General features: G+C 39.5%; 2 protein-coding genes across 2 annotated transcripts in view; both read right to left on the minus strand.

Moving 5' to 3' along the window:
- The window catches only part of LOC121325556 (RNA-binding protein 20-like), a 40,782-nt gene extending 39,666 nt beyond the window's left edge, over window positions 1-1,116 (minus strand). Inside the window, exon 1 of the mRNA XM_041268222.1 lies at window positions 725-1,116. Coding sequence (XP_041124156.1) covers window positions 725-855 — 131 coding nt within the window. The 5' untranslated portion in view covers window positions 856-1,116. The remainder of the gene's footprint in view (window positions 1-724) is intronic.
- Window positions 1,117-3,388: 2,272 nt separating this feature from the next.
- LOC121325853 (zinc metalloproteinase nas-5-like) lies at window positions 3,389-12,471 on the minus strand. The gene is made up of 11 exons (XM_041268942.1): window positions 12,036-12,471; window positions 9,176-9,237; window positions 8,707-8,800; window positions 7,747-8,038; window positions 7,565-7,575; window positions 7,389-7,470; window positions 6,894-7,018; window positions 6,252-6,554; window positions 5,986-6,102; window positions 5,499-5,635; window positions 3,389-3,542 (listed from the first exon to the last, which is right to left on the minus strand). The coding sequence occupies exons 2-11, from the start codon at window positions 9,179-9,181 to the stop codon at window positions 3,417-3,419; spliced, it is 1,293 nt and encodes a 430-aa protein (XP_041124876.1). The 5' UTR covers window positions 9,182-9,237; window positions 12,036-12,471; the 3' UTR covers window positions 3,389-3,416.
- Window positions 12,472-13,370: the final 899 nt, after the last annotated feature.

Genomic DNA, 13,370 nt, shown 5'->3' on the forward strand with positions numbered 1-13,370 from the left:
CCTCCTAGAAACATGTCAATGCTGCCCAAATAAAACCTAAACCCCACAATATTGTTTACAGCCTGCTGAAGCCGTCAGCGTTCGAGTATTGCCAGCAAAAACCCCACAGAACAGCATTGATCTCCACAGTGAAATCTGCCAGACTTTTTGACCCATTCTTGTTACACTAATAAAAACATTCAATATTTTGTACCATATTCCTAAATTTATTTCCTCTGCTGTGGTCTTGGCCTGCATTTTTAGCATTAAAAACAAGCAGTTTAATAGAATAAGTTAATGCTCTTTTCATTGCTGAGGTGTGACGATCAGTCATGTTCCAATATTTAATCCTCTCTCTTTACAACTGTGATTCCTTCTGTGTGTGAAGCCTGCTGGGCAAATGTTATTCTGGAACTCCAGAATAGTGACCAGCAGCAACAAATCTGATGAAACTTGCCGTGCCATTGAAATACATAGGAATATTCGCAGTTAAAGATTCAGGAACTAGCTTTTTATAAAAATTAGACTAACAATAGACTTAATTTTAGTATTACTGCAACACAGCACAGTAGCATTAATGGAATGCATTTTTGTTATGGATATTTTACAGTACTACTGAAACCATAATGGTAATAGTTGTATACACACACATTAGCAGCAGTGTACTGTAGTTAGGAAATAAAACCTGCCATCCAGTACATTTGATTGATAATCCTTAAAATGACTTCTGTTGAAGTTTGCCTACCTCTGTTCAAGCTCAGGGAGAGGGTTTGTCCTTCCAGGTCCAGTCAGGCCACTGGCAGAAACTTTAGCAGCCACTTCCCCGACACCTTGGTCGTGGATTTCAAAAGCACCAGCCTCCCGCATCTGCTTCATGGTGTAAACTGTGGATTGGCCACCTTCCTTTCTAAAAATCAATTTGTACTGTTGAGAGAATCTCAGATGGGGAGGACTGCTTTCACCTTGTTAAACAGACACAGCAGCAGAGGTGTTAAGTGCTTGAGAAGTTTGTCAAACCTCTTCCTCCCGTCGAGTGTAGCCAAGGTTAGCAATGCAGCCTACCCTCCAGAAAATAAATCTTCACAAGGAAGATACACCAGGCTGGAGTGCGGAACCCACAGGAAGCAAGCTGAAAGACTTCTAGCCAAATAGGAGGCCCAGGCCCACAGAGTCAGGACCAGCCTATTATTGAGCTCCCTATCAGTCTCCCTCAGCCAGTCACACTGAGGCTTCATGCAGTCCAGGCATGAGGAATGCCACTCGTCACTCACTAGGTGCTGGATCAGTTTAGCAGCTGTAGCAGACAGTACTTGTGCTGGAATATTGGAAAGCAGCAAATATTTTACAGAAGGTATTCCCTAGGTTATGTACATTAATAAAATGCATACAAAAAAATAAAGTAAAATGTAAATCTCTACAAAAACAGGTTACAGGGCAAGTCTTTACTGCACACAGACATGTGCAGTATACACATGCAATCTAATAACCAGATTTCATGGAGTTGATTTCCTGCATTATTTAACTGTCTGCCTTCCATTTCCTCTGCTTGAAGCTCAGTCCAGTTGTTTTACATTGCCTACAGACAAACACCATGTTCAAAGGCTGCTTATGCTTTTAACAAGGTGTTGGACTGGCAACACTAAATAAGCAATGACTAAGATTCCCAGCTTCGCACTGAAGGGCCTTTGACACTCCTCTTCAGGAAGACAGAGTTTCAAATTGACATGCCGCAAACAACCCATAGCCTGTGTGAAGCAGTTTCTAACTATGCCCACAGATAACAAATCAGAAAGTTTTGTCATGTGGAATTGTGACTGGAGGGTGAAGACAGATTTACACCCAGGTTCCTAGAAATTTAAGACTAGTGTAAACCCATTGCACAGGCTAGCTTCCCGCACCCCTACACACAAGACAGATACAACAGCAGCAAAGGTCAGACTGTAAAACAGGAAGGCAGGAAAGCAAACCTCTTGTACAGTCTTTCCATTGTATTGCCAGGGGCAATTGAACACCATAAAAGCAATATTACATGGCTACTGCAGTGTTATTAGGTGTGAATACAGCTGTGAAGTTAAGCACCCAAACCATTTCAAGTGAGCTTTGATGTAAAACAGCTTGTCAGTTACCCAGAGCTGTATTGGCACTCCCAATGCCAAGAAAGGGATAGTCAAGTAACTTCTGCACTAAAAGAGGTTAAGATCTACAAGTGTAAATCTCCCCTTTTACAGACACCAATATTTATTGTTCCAGCAAATCAAACAATACAAAAAGGGAACTGGGCCCCGTCAGCAGTGCCGTAGTCAAGTCAGACCTCGCGCAACAGGCAAGCAAAGCCACAAGACTGATCGTCAGACCTCGGCAATAAAGAGCATTAAATTGTTACTAAATACTTCTTTGAAGTCTAAAATACAGACCCAGACCACAGCAACAGTGAATTGACTGCACATAGAAATGAGAAATGCACAACCTGTGTTCCTAAAAGTATATAATACATGTCAAATTTATATTGTAGTTCTTGTTCAGGGAAATCTAGATGTTAGTGGTGTTCCAGAACCCCTGCCCGTCAGGCCAAATTTCTCATATGCAACCAAACAAGGCAGAGCTTATTGCCAGACTGTTTGGTTTGCAAGAGTCATTCAGCCAATCGCAGCCATAGATGCATGTCCAATAGTGCAATACTAGTATACCAACACTGCTCACTTCCTCCATTTAAACCCCCCCCCCAGCAGTAAACTTGGATTTTTACTTAATCACTCCACCATTTCCAAAGACAGACAGAAGAGACCACCACTTGAACAGAGGACCCAATGTAAACCACTATGAAGCACCTGCTAATCCACAAATAAACTTGAACAAAGCAGACCGTGAATCTTGACAGTTGTGTGTGTTGCATGACTGCTTGCTAGTATGGAGTAAAAGTTATGGATCACTTGCACTCAGTGGAGATGAGACAGAGTCTTAACTTCAGATAAAAGCAACAGCATCCAGTTCAAATCATCAGCAGTAGTCACATTTGCCCTTTCTACAGTTTCAAAGTGTAGCTTTGACCGAATGCCTTTGAAAGGGGTAGGATGCATAATCATGCAAGGAGGTTGCATGCGAAATAAACTGCTCCAGGGGGGACGGACGACAACCCCAGTATATAAAAACCCATGCTTTCCCCAGTGACAACCTTTTAAACTCCCCCACAGAAATAACAGAAAAAAGTTAGTAAGCAAGTGTCACATTTATCATCCATTCACTTATATGAATGGTCTTTTAAAACACTGGAAAATAAAATTAACCCCAGCCACCACCTCCATCTTCGGTGCACGCTTCATATACACAAGCTCATTAGCAATAACACCAATAAAACAAATATACGCATTGTAGCAACACCAGGGAACTTTATTGTACTTCCTTGGGGAAATTCTAGCACAAGTATTTCAGACTGCTGATCAAGACAGTGTCGTAGCTGTACAGATCATCATCTCGTTATAGGTGTAACATTCCTTCTGGATATGGATATCATCGAGGGCTGCGTCACTCAAATATCCACTTCCAGTCGTCCCTTTAAAAAGAAGCTGAAAGAGACAGCATTGAGACTCAGGGTTCCAGCTTCCAGAGTTCAAAAGGAAACTTACCATCTATCTAGGAGAGTCTCACTAATACATGAAAAGCTCAGGAGTTTAAATCCAAGTGGACATACAGCCAGGGAAGTGGAACATTTCAGAACCCTAGCACCAGGCACTTTGTCCCTTCTCCACTTGGACACACACAGATATCTAGGACTACACTATGAAGTGCCACCTGGTGGAAAAGTTATGAAATTGCATGATTTAGTGTGATCACCTCCTGCCAGGAACAGCAGCCACTTTAGCAGCTTGTTACACAAGCAAGAATACTTGTCCAATTTCCACCAAGCACACAGGCTATTGAAGCATGGCCTCAGTACTTGATATTGGTAACTAGAATGTTAACCATTTAAGGCACAGCAGCTTGCACACCACCTTTAAAAGAAATATTAAAAAAGCAAATTCGAGGACAGTTTAGTTCCAACCCATCTGTAACACTGCACTGAAAGAACAAGCCCAATGTCTGATGTCACACAATATAGGAAATGACTCTGCAGACACATGTCTACACCCCCTTTCAAAATTAACTTGTTGCCTTAGCCTGGAATTAAGTTTTTTTTGTTCATTCATCTACCCCACAAGTGAAATATTCTAGAAATTTGTAGAAAATGAATAAAAACTGAAATAGCTTGGTTGGATAAGTGTTCACTCCCCTTGTAATAGCAATCCCAAATTAGCTCAGGTGTAACCAATCACCTTCAAAAATGGCCTCCACCCATGTTAAATTGTAGTGATTAACATGATTTCAGGATAGATTCAGCAGTTCCTGTAGGTTCCCTCTGCTGGGTAGTGCATATCAAAGCAAAGACTCAACCATGAGCACCAAGGTGCTTTCAAAAGAACTACGGGACAAAGTTGTTTAAAAAGGTCAGGGGATGGGTATTAAAAGACCTTGAATATCCCTTGGAGCATGGTCAAGATGATTATTAATTGGAAGGTCTATGGCACCACCAAGACCCTGCCTAGAGCAGTCTGTCCCTCCAAACTGGATGACTGAGCAAGGAGACTAACCAGAGAGGCTACCAAGAGGCCAATGGCAACTTTGCAAGAGCAAAAGGCTTTTATGGTCAAGACTGGTCAAAGTGTGCATGTCACAACAATATCCAAAACACTCAAGTCTGGTTTGTATGGTAGGGTGGCAAGGAGGAAGCCATTACTCAAGAAAGCCCACCTTAAACCATCTGAAGTATGCAAAAAAAAAAAAACCAAAAAACTAGCCATCTGGCAAAAAGTTGTGGTCTGATTAAACTAAAAACTGAACCTTTTGGCCTAAAGGCAAAGTGTTATGTTTGGCGCAAACCCAACACAGCGCATCACCCAAAGAACACCATCCCTACTGTGAAGCACGGTGGTGGCAGCATCATGTTATAGGGATGTTTCATCAGCAGGGACTGGGGCACTTGTCAGGATAGAAGGGAAAACGAATGGAGCAAAGTACAGAGAAGGCCTTGAGGAAAACCTGCTGCCCTCTGCAAGAAAGCTGAAACTGGGATGGAAGTTCACCTTTCAGCATGACGACCCAACGCTACACTGGAGTGGCTAAGGAACAAAAAGGTAAATGTCCTTGAGTGGCCCAGTCAGAGCCCTGACCTAAATCCAATCAAATCTGTGGCATGACTGTGGTCAAATATTGCCAAATCTAGGTGTGCAAAGTTGGTAGAGACCTATCCCAACAGAGACCTATCCCACTGCCCCCCTAAATGTGAAAAGAGTTCAAGGGGGGTGTAGACTTTCTAAAATCATTGTGCAAATTATATCTATCAGTTTGCATGTAGTCTGGCTAGGTGAATCCAGCCACAAATGTTTCAAGTTCAAAAGGCAACATTTTCTTCTGGCAATACTCTGAACATGTAGCACAGATGTAAACTGCAACAGTATTAGGAAACATTCACAGCCCATTCCTACCTGGTATCTGGCAGAGTCCAGGGCAGTAATCTGGACTGAGCTGTAAAGCCACAATAAACCTTTGTTTCCCTTCTCGGACCACAGGAGCTCATCAGGCTCCGTGGAATTATCCAGTCTTTTATATACAGCAATACTTCCTGGAAGGAATAAAACAAAACGAGATGTAACCAATGTTTTTTTTTTGGAAACTAAATAAAAACATTTAAATGAAGTCGCACACAACTCGCCAAAACAATCTAAAATCTCTCAAGCTCTGCAACTGTCAATAAAGCTGTCCATAAATACATGGTCACTATCTGCACATTAGTGGATATGTTCATACTGCAAATGACAATACAATGGTTACAGATATCAGCTAGTGGATTCACATTTTAGGTGTAAATGTTTGTGTGCGTTTCCCCCCCTTTAAGTTATCCCTTGAATCTCTTGGCCAATATACCAATTGTGTAACAATTTAAATGAATGCTTGCAAAGCAAAATTCCATACCCATGTTCTGACCATACATGTGGTACATAAAAGACAAACATTGTGGACCATGGAGCATGGGGCTGATCAGGACTGCTGTTTTATTAGGATATGAGGCGTCTAGGTACAGATAATTTCCTAAAGAATGAAATGAAACAAGAGAGCCAGGTAACAACTTTAAAATCGAAACTACAATTAATAGGGAAAGTGCAAACAAGATCCTATTTAGAGCCCAGGAAAAGTTCACTGTCCAATTCCACACTAGTTACCATCAAACATGTTCTTACCTTCACGGCTAGCATTGCAGTGGCCCAAGGTAAAATCATGACTGGGCCCAGTTCCCACGGTCAGGACTGGGCCACTATGAATGGTCCAATTAAATGCGTCTCCAGACAGTGTCCAGCCACAGAGCCCCCTTTCAAAGTCACAAGAGAAGGATTCCAGGGACCTCACCAATTTCTGGGGCCCAGCAGGCAACAGAGCAGCTGTTTTTGAAGCAGCGGTAGACAGCACTGGTTTAGAGGGGACTACAGGATTTGGGCTTTGAACATTCAACTCTTGAGGGTCACTGGATACAGGCTGGTACTTTCCTAAAGAAAAAAGAATCCACCCTGAGTTACACCAAAAAAAAAAAAAAACCTTCAAGAAATTCTAAAAATCAAGCAAATGATACACATTCTAGAGAGCAGAAACCAAGACACTAAATAACCTCCAAGATAACGTTAGCATTTAAAGGGAAGCAATCCGAAACACGTTTTAGCCACACCATAATACTAAAGAAACAGCAGGCATTGTATGGACATCAACTTTCATAATCTTATCATAGCTTTGAAGACCATCATTCAGTGTGAAATCATTGTAACTCACCCTTAGGAGTGCTAATGGCATTGCCTTAATAACCAGAACAGCATTCTGCAAAGAGAACATACCTGGAGCACATTGGTACAAAGCATTGATTTTCTTAATGTCCAAGGGACTCATGCCAAGTCTTTGTCCAATCTCAGCAGTTTGTGTTGGTATAATAGTATCTTTTCCATCTTTGCTAAAAGCACGTCTAAAAAAGGAAGAGGCATTAACAGCACTGCTGGTAGAACAACTTGAAGATAATGTTAACAATAATTCTATAAAAGCAATCTGTTACATAAAATTATAGTAGAGAAAAAGACAAACTGGAGGGCCAAACAGCTTCTTGTCCCAAACATGTATTATGGTGCAAGTGGACTAAAATCAGAACCTCAGCATTTTAGAAACCGACAGTGATCAAGGATAGAATATGAACATAAAAGCAGAGTTACAGCTTTTTAAAAACATATATATATATATATATTAATTGACATTGGTATAGACCTTAATTTTAATCACAACGCAGTTGATTCAATAAAGCAGTAATACAATTGATTTTTTTTTTTGTATTTGTTACCTACCTTGAATAATGCATAACAGAACCGTAGTCATACTCTACTAAATTTCTTGAATCTCCGACCAGCATAAAATTATTTTCAAACCCTTAAAAAAAATTATATTTTTTATATATATACACACACACATATAAAACTTTAAAAAAAGCAATTAGTGGCACACATTGTATATTGCATTTTACACAGCAGTACCCTACCTCAATAGCGATGTGGTAGAGCCAGCTAACATTTTTGTATTGGATGGAAGTCGTAACCTTAAAATTGATACCGTTTTCTTATTTAAATCTACCGGGCGTTTAGAAAGTAAGTTTACTACAATGATATGGCAAGTTGATAAACATTAAGTTTACCATATTAGTATCACGTGGCTCTACGGGGGGAATGGACACGTACACGTACATGTATTGCATGTTGCAGATGGTACACCTTACCAGTCCAGATATTAGCCCAGCTGATTGTGACGAAGCGATCCCGGTCACTACGGGCTTGCTCATGCCAGAACCCCAGTGCATGAGTGAGCTCATGTATGATTGTTCCCTTTCCTAACTGCAGACATTTGAGATCAAGGGAGACAATCTGCATCCCACCTCGCCGTCCCACATTCGAGTAACAGCTGGACGACAAAGAAATGGACAGGCTGGCCAATGGGGTCACGTCTCAATTATAAAAACAAACCTTACTCCAAGACAAGCTGACCGCGATTTAAAATGACTGAACGACCATTCTGGAAAGGGAGTACAGTAGATCAGCCATTGAAATGAGCAAGTCAAGTGTCATGTACAAAGTCTGAACACACACCCATTTAACTGATGAATTGATAAAAAGTCACTCTGATCCTGCATGGGAACAAAGTGGACACAGGTGTACTTTTGGAAATCTTGAAAAGCCTCATTAAACTTTGCCAAGCACTCTGGAGCTGGAGAGAGAGAGATAGAATGTATTACTTAAAATATTCCTTGTGCATCACTGCAGAGAGCTGCTTTTTTGGAATCTGTTTACCATTTGGTTCATTACTTCGGATTGGAGGTGCTTTCTTTGACCACCAAACAATCATTTTACCTTCTACCATTTGTTTTATTGTTTAACACGTTCAGAGCAAAACACCTTTAGGTGAAGTTTGCCCATCTCCACACTGGTCATTAGAAGTGAAGCACACAATTGGTTCAGTACATATACAAGCTGTCCCATTTACCACTAAAAACAGGTCATTTCATCTGTAGCAGCAGTTTAAATTGCTAACATTGCAGTCATAAAATAAAAGTAGATGCAAAGTCACTTTAGCAATTCATGCAACCGCTGCAGAGGGAGAGCAGTCTGTTCTTACGATAATCATCAGCAAAGACGTAAGGTACTCGCACATAACCATCATCTGACTTTGGCCACTTCAGCAAGTCGTCTGCTATTGCACTTCGAGAAGACTACAAGTCAAAAAGAAATACAAAAAGCAAAATCAGCAGCATCTTGCAGCAGCAGACAAACACCAGGCTTGTTCAGGTTTACATTCAAATATACGTGACCTTTCTAATTAGGGTCCCATGCTTGACTAAAAATATGTATATTCAATTTCAAAAGACAACTTAATGGTTTATTTTGCAGGCTTAGAAAAAAAGCAACATTTATCAACCTACAGAAAGCCAGTTTATCTTTGTTAAGCTCCATAGTCGCTTGCTTTAACTATGCACCAGGACAGCATGCATGGGTGTAACCCAGCATTTATGGAATCGTACAAACCCCCCGCTGGTCTCGGATATATTACACAAACGCTTTAAAAAAGGTCTTCATACTTGACTCACCGACATAATAATATCGCCATCAATCAAAAAGCTGTGGTCTGGAGTCAGGCTTCTGAGAATATCTAAAACAAGGACATATCTAAAATAAGCTACTGGTGTAATTAAGAGGGTAAAACAAACAAAAGTTAAGAGAACTGGGGAGAAAACGCAATTAGTAATGAAATGCATACAATTTCTCAAATACATGTATTACAGCTTAACTATAGGTATGCAATGCAACTCTGAGAATACAACACATTAAAAATCCAGTAGAACTTACTAGTTATATAGTACCTGGTAAAGCTACAAACACACCAGGGGTGGGTATCATGTGCAGCGGTGGCCAACATGAAAAAAAAGCTTGGTCACTGACAAAGAAAACTGAAGATGGTCAATTATGTGCCCATCTGCTTATGGGCGCCAAGTGTAGAAAAAAAAAAAAAGCACAAATACACTGGCCCCCAATAAAGGCTTGAATTATGTACTTTGATACAATTTATAAATATAAAAAGGCACATCACAAATTCATTATTTAAAGTCAATGACCTTTTTTTGCTAAATTAGTATTTCTGGAAGCCAGATCTGAAGTTGACATGCAAGCAAGTCCCTGTCCATTTAAGCGGGGGACAGAGGCTGTGTGTGTGCGGGATTCTGATCCGATGTGTCAATCATGGCAGAGATTTGACAACTTTTATGTAAAGAAACAGAATAAATAAAAATTAGCATCGTTTCGCTAAAACCACCTAAAAATAAACAACCCGCTCACTCATTCTCTCCCACAAGACAGAATGATAAATGCTAGATGGACAGAGGCCAATTTGCAGGTCAGCCTCAGGATTTAGCTTGCAAATGTTTATTTTGAAATAAAGTTCCAGATAGCGTATTATGCAATGGTAAAAAGACTACTGCGCTTACTCTTGTTAGTTTCTATAATTGGATCCTCCAATATTGGTTTGTCCTGCAGCACAAGCTCCTGGCGGGGTTGAGGAACAGAAAAACTCCTTTGTACTGGACTCGCTTTGCTAACTGCTGGAAAATATTACTGCGTCAATCAAGGCAATGATTTGAGCGTTTGTTATATAAAAACCAAAGGCAGAACTAAAACAAATTAAAGTTACACAAGTGAATAAAAACCAAACACAGATGTACCCCTGCGATACACCTCGTGCGACAAACGATGGGTCTACCAGTAAAACATTTACTGAGTGACCAACAACGTGATTACATTTATCAGATAAAAAACACACACGTTGCACAAAACGACATTAAGACATTGTGTGTTTGTGTCAGTGGGAACGGGTGACATTTACATGCATGAAATCTCATTAAAACCTAATAAACTTAATTGTAAATAAACGCGCAACTTGTTGGCCGGTCCTACCTGTGAAAAAAAAGAGAAAATACCCAATGCACAACCGGAGAAGGCCCAGCTTAACGTTTCCGACCGGCGACAGCATGGTGAAATGCTTTTAGAAACAGCCCGCTCTGCTATAGTATTTAAAGAGGAGTTTGTCAATTAGGTTAATTGATAAATAAAACCTGTTAATACAAACAAAGCTCCTTCTTATTGGAAACAAAAACGTTGTATTAATTAGACAACTTTAATTAGCCTATATAGCCTTTTCTCTGAGAATGTGCTGAACAGGTTTTGAGAACACGGGTTCAAGTGCATTATTTACAATGGCTGATATTTTTGCGAAAGAACAGACGTAATTGGTTGCTGTCTCGCTGCCTGGAAACATCTTGCGAAACAAACTACCTGTATGTTAGCCACCAAAAATGTCAGGTTGTGCTCAACTAAAATTCCTGTAAAAAGCACCCCAGCATTGATAACCTTATTCTGATGGGTTCTACACTGATCTGTCCTGAGAGACTGTGGCACTCACTTCTCTCCTTTGCCTGCCTCACATGCTGTAACCCCTCTTCACTGTATAATTGTGTAAAAGTCCATTTCAAACTGTTAACATAATCTTGTTATTCCTACTTACAGTAAAGTAAAATAAATGCACTTGTAAATTACGGATGTAGTCAGGAATTTCCATTGAATACCTTTTATTTTATCCATTACTATCAAAATATAGAACATTTAAAATACTCTAATCCTGCTGTTTAACGAAAAATAAGACACCACAGAAGTACAAATAAACAGTGAAGAATTAAAATCAAGGGGCTCTCAGGGATGATGGCGCTGAAAACATTCAGGAGCTAAATGTTTTGCGAATTAAGCACGTGTTTTGCTTTACGGTCAAAACATACACCGCTGTGTTTTTAGTTTTGAATTGGTTTGATGTAAAACGGATTTGCAAAAGTTATTGCACTTATACAATAAATAAATGTCCAATCTTGAGGTGTTTTAAACACTGAACGTGCGATGTGGTAGAAAAAAAAAACAACCACACAAAGCAATCCTTTTCTGACAAATGTAAATTCTACTTATAGTTAAGTAAAACACTTACACTTTGTACGTGTTGTTAGTGTGATATTTGAGTTAAACTCGCAGAAACCAACCAATAATTGCGCTATTGAAACGCTTAATACAAGACTTCCATTGTAGATGCGATAGAAAAAACGGACTTGCACACTGTGTGCACCTAGCATAAATAACGGGGCTTGTTTTTTTTACAGATATACTACAAGGGAATGTCTTTGTATATTGAAGTGTTACACATTTCCTTTATTTTCTAGTATTTTTTAAACAATGTGGTTCATCCTCAGTTTCAGCTTCAGCTGTGTTTCCTGTCATGCCATTGTACACAATTGCGATTAATGTCCCGCCTTCAAAATCGCTGCAATCGTCGTGGTTACCAGTGTTTGATGGACAGGTTCCTGACCATCCCAACTTGAACTACCTGTACCTACCCACCAACCAATCAACATTTACCTTGTTTAGCAAACTAGAATTGGGATTTCGGCCCTGGTCTGTTCCGGGAGACTTGGGATGTCTGAATATATCCAGCGTTCCACGTTTTCTGTAAGTTATGTTAAGTCCCATTTATTCAAAATATGCTTTAAAACAAAATGCGATTGATTGCCTTAATTCGAATTCTCTATGTACTGTAGAATTCAGTCCATGGGCCCAGCTTGAGTTACTGTAATTTGGTGCCTTGCACATTGCTTTTCATAGTTGCACATTCGAGATATAATGTAAATTCCTGGTCCTTTTTTTGTGAATTTCTGGGCGTGTCTTCTTTCATTCTTACTGGATGACTCATCTTCATGCTGAGTACGGCCTGCAGAACTGTTTTGTTAGCCAATGGCTGCAAACTGAAGCTGTAACCCTAAAATCGTTAAATTTAGGACGAATTAGTAGTGAAAAGTAAAACATATTACAGTAAATTGATGCAGAAATGTTGCTAAATACACATTTTAAAAGCTCGATAACTTTACTAGAAAAAGTACAGTAGTCGCGTCAGTAAATAATCAGTTTTTTTGTTTGTTTGTTTTTGTTTGTTTGGAGCAGGTTGAATGGTTTTCTTTTGCAGAAGGATGATCTGTTGATGAATATATTACTAATAAGCAGAATGCGATCCTAACCCTATTGGCATTTAATAGATACGCCATAGTATCTATGGCGTATCTTCAATGCATGAGCAATGCTTATCGCAGAATTCTGTAGAGATGCCTTCCCATTTCTGTTAAATACTCAAATAATTAGTTTTTACTGTGTGTCTTATCCCTAGGGTTTGAACTTTCCAGTTTTAATTTTTCCAAATCTCTACATCCCTTTAAATGTTAATTAGTCGTTAATAAAGAGAAAATAACTAAAGACTGGGTTTAGTTTTTTTTTTTTTGGTGCAAATCAAAATTTTAAATCCGGACTTGCTATCGGTGTACCACCGTACTGGGTATTTTATAATGAAAAGAAAATGTCAGGACAACTCTCTCAAACGAGTGAAAATAACAACAACACAACGATAAACGAGGCGACTGCAAGAATGAAATGCAATTAGGATCAGCGATGAACAATTAACTTAATTTGTTACCTCGGAAATAAAAATTAAGCGAAACAGATGGTAAAAATGAGTGACATAATTTCAAAATTAAGAGCTTTTTCTGAGTTTACTTAGAAAGCAGAATCAGCTCAAAATAATTTCAAACGGACTTCATGCGATCAAAAATAAACCCTGAACACTTCAAGCCCTACTTCTCCTAAACTATACTAAAGTCAATGTGTGTTTGATCTGTGCTAGCGCACAATAAAGATCTTGGATACTTT

Source organism: Polyodon spathula, chromosome 13 (genome assembly GCF_017654505.1).
Source record: "Polyodon spathula isolate WHYD16114869_AA chromosome 13, ASM1765450v1, whole genome shotgun sequence".
Lineage (NCBI taxonomy): Eukaryota > Metazoa > Chordata > Actinopteri > Acipenseriformes > Polyodontidae > Polyodon > Polyodon spathula.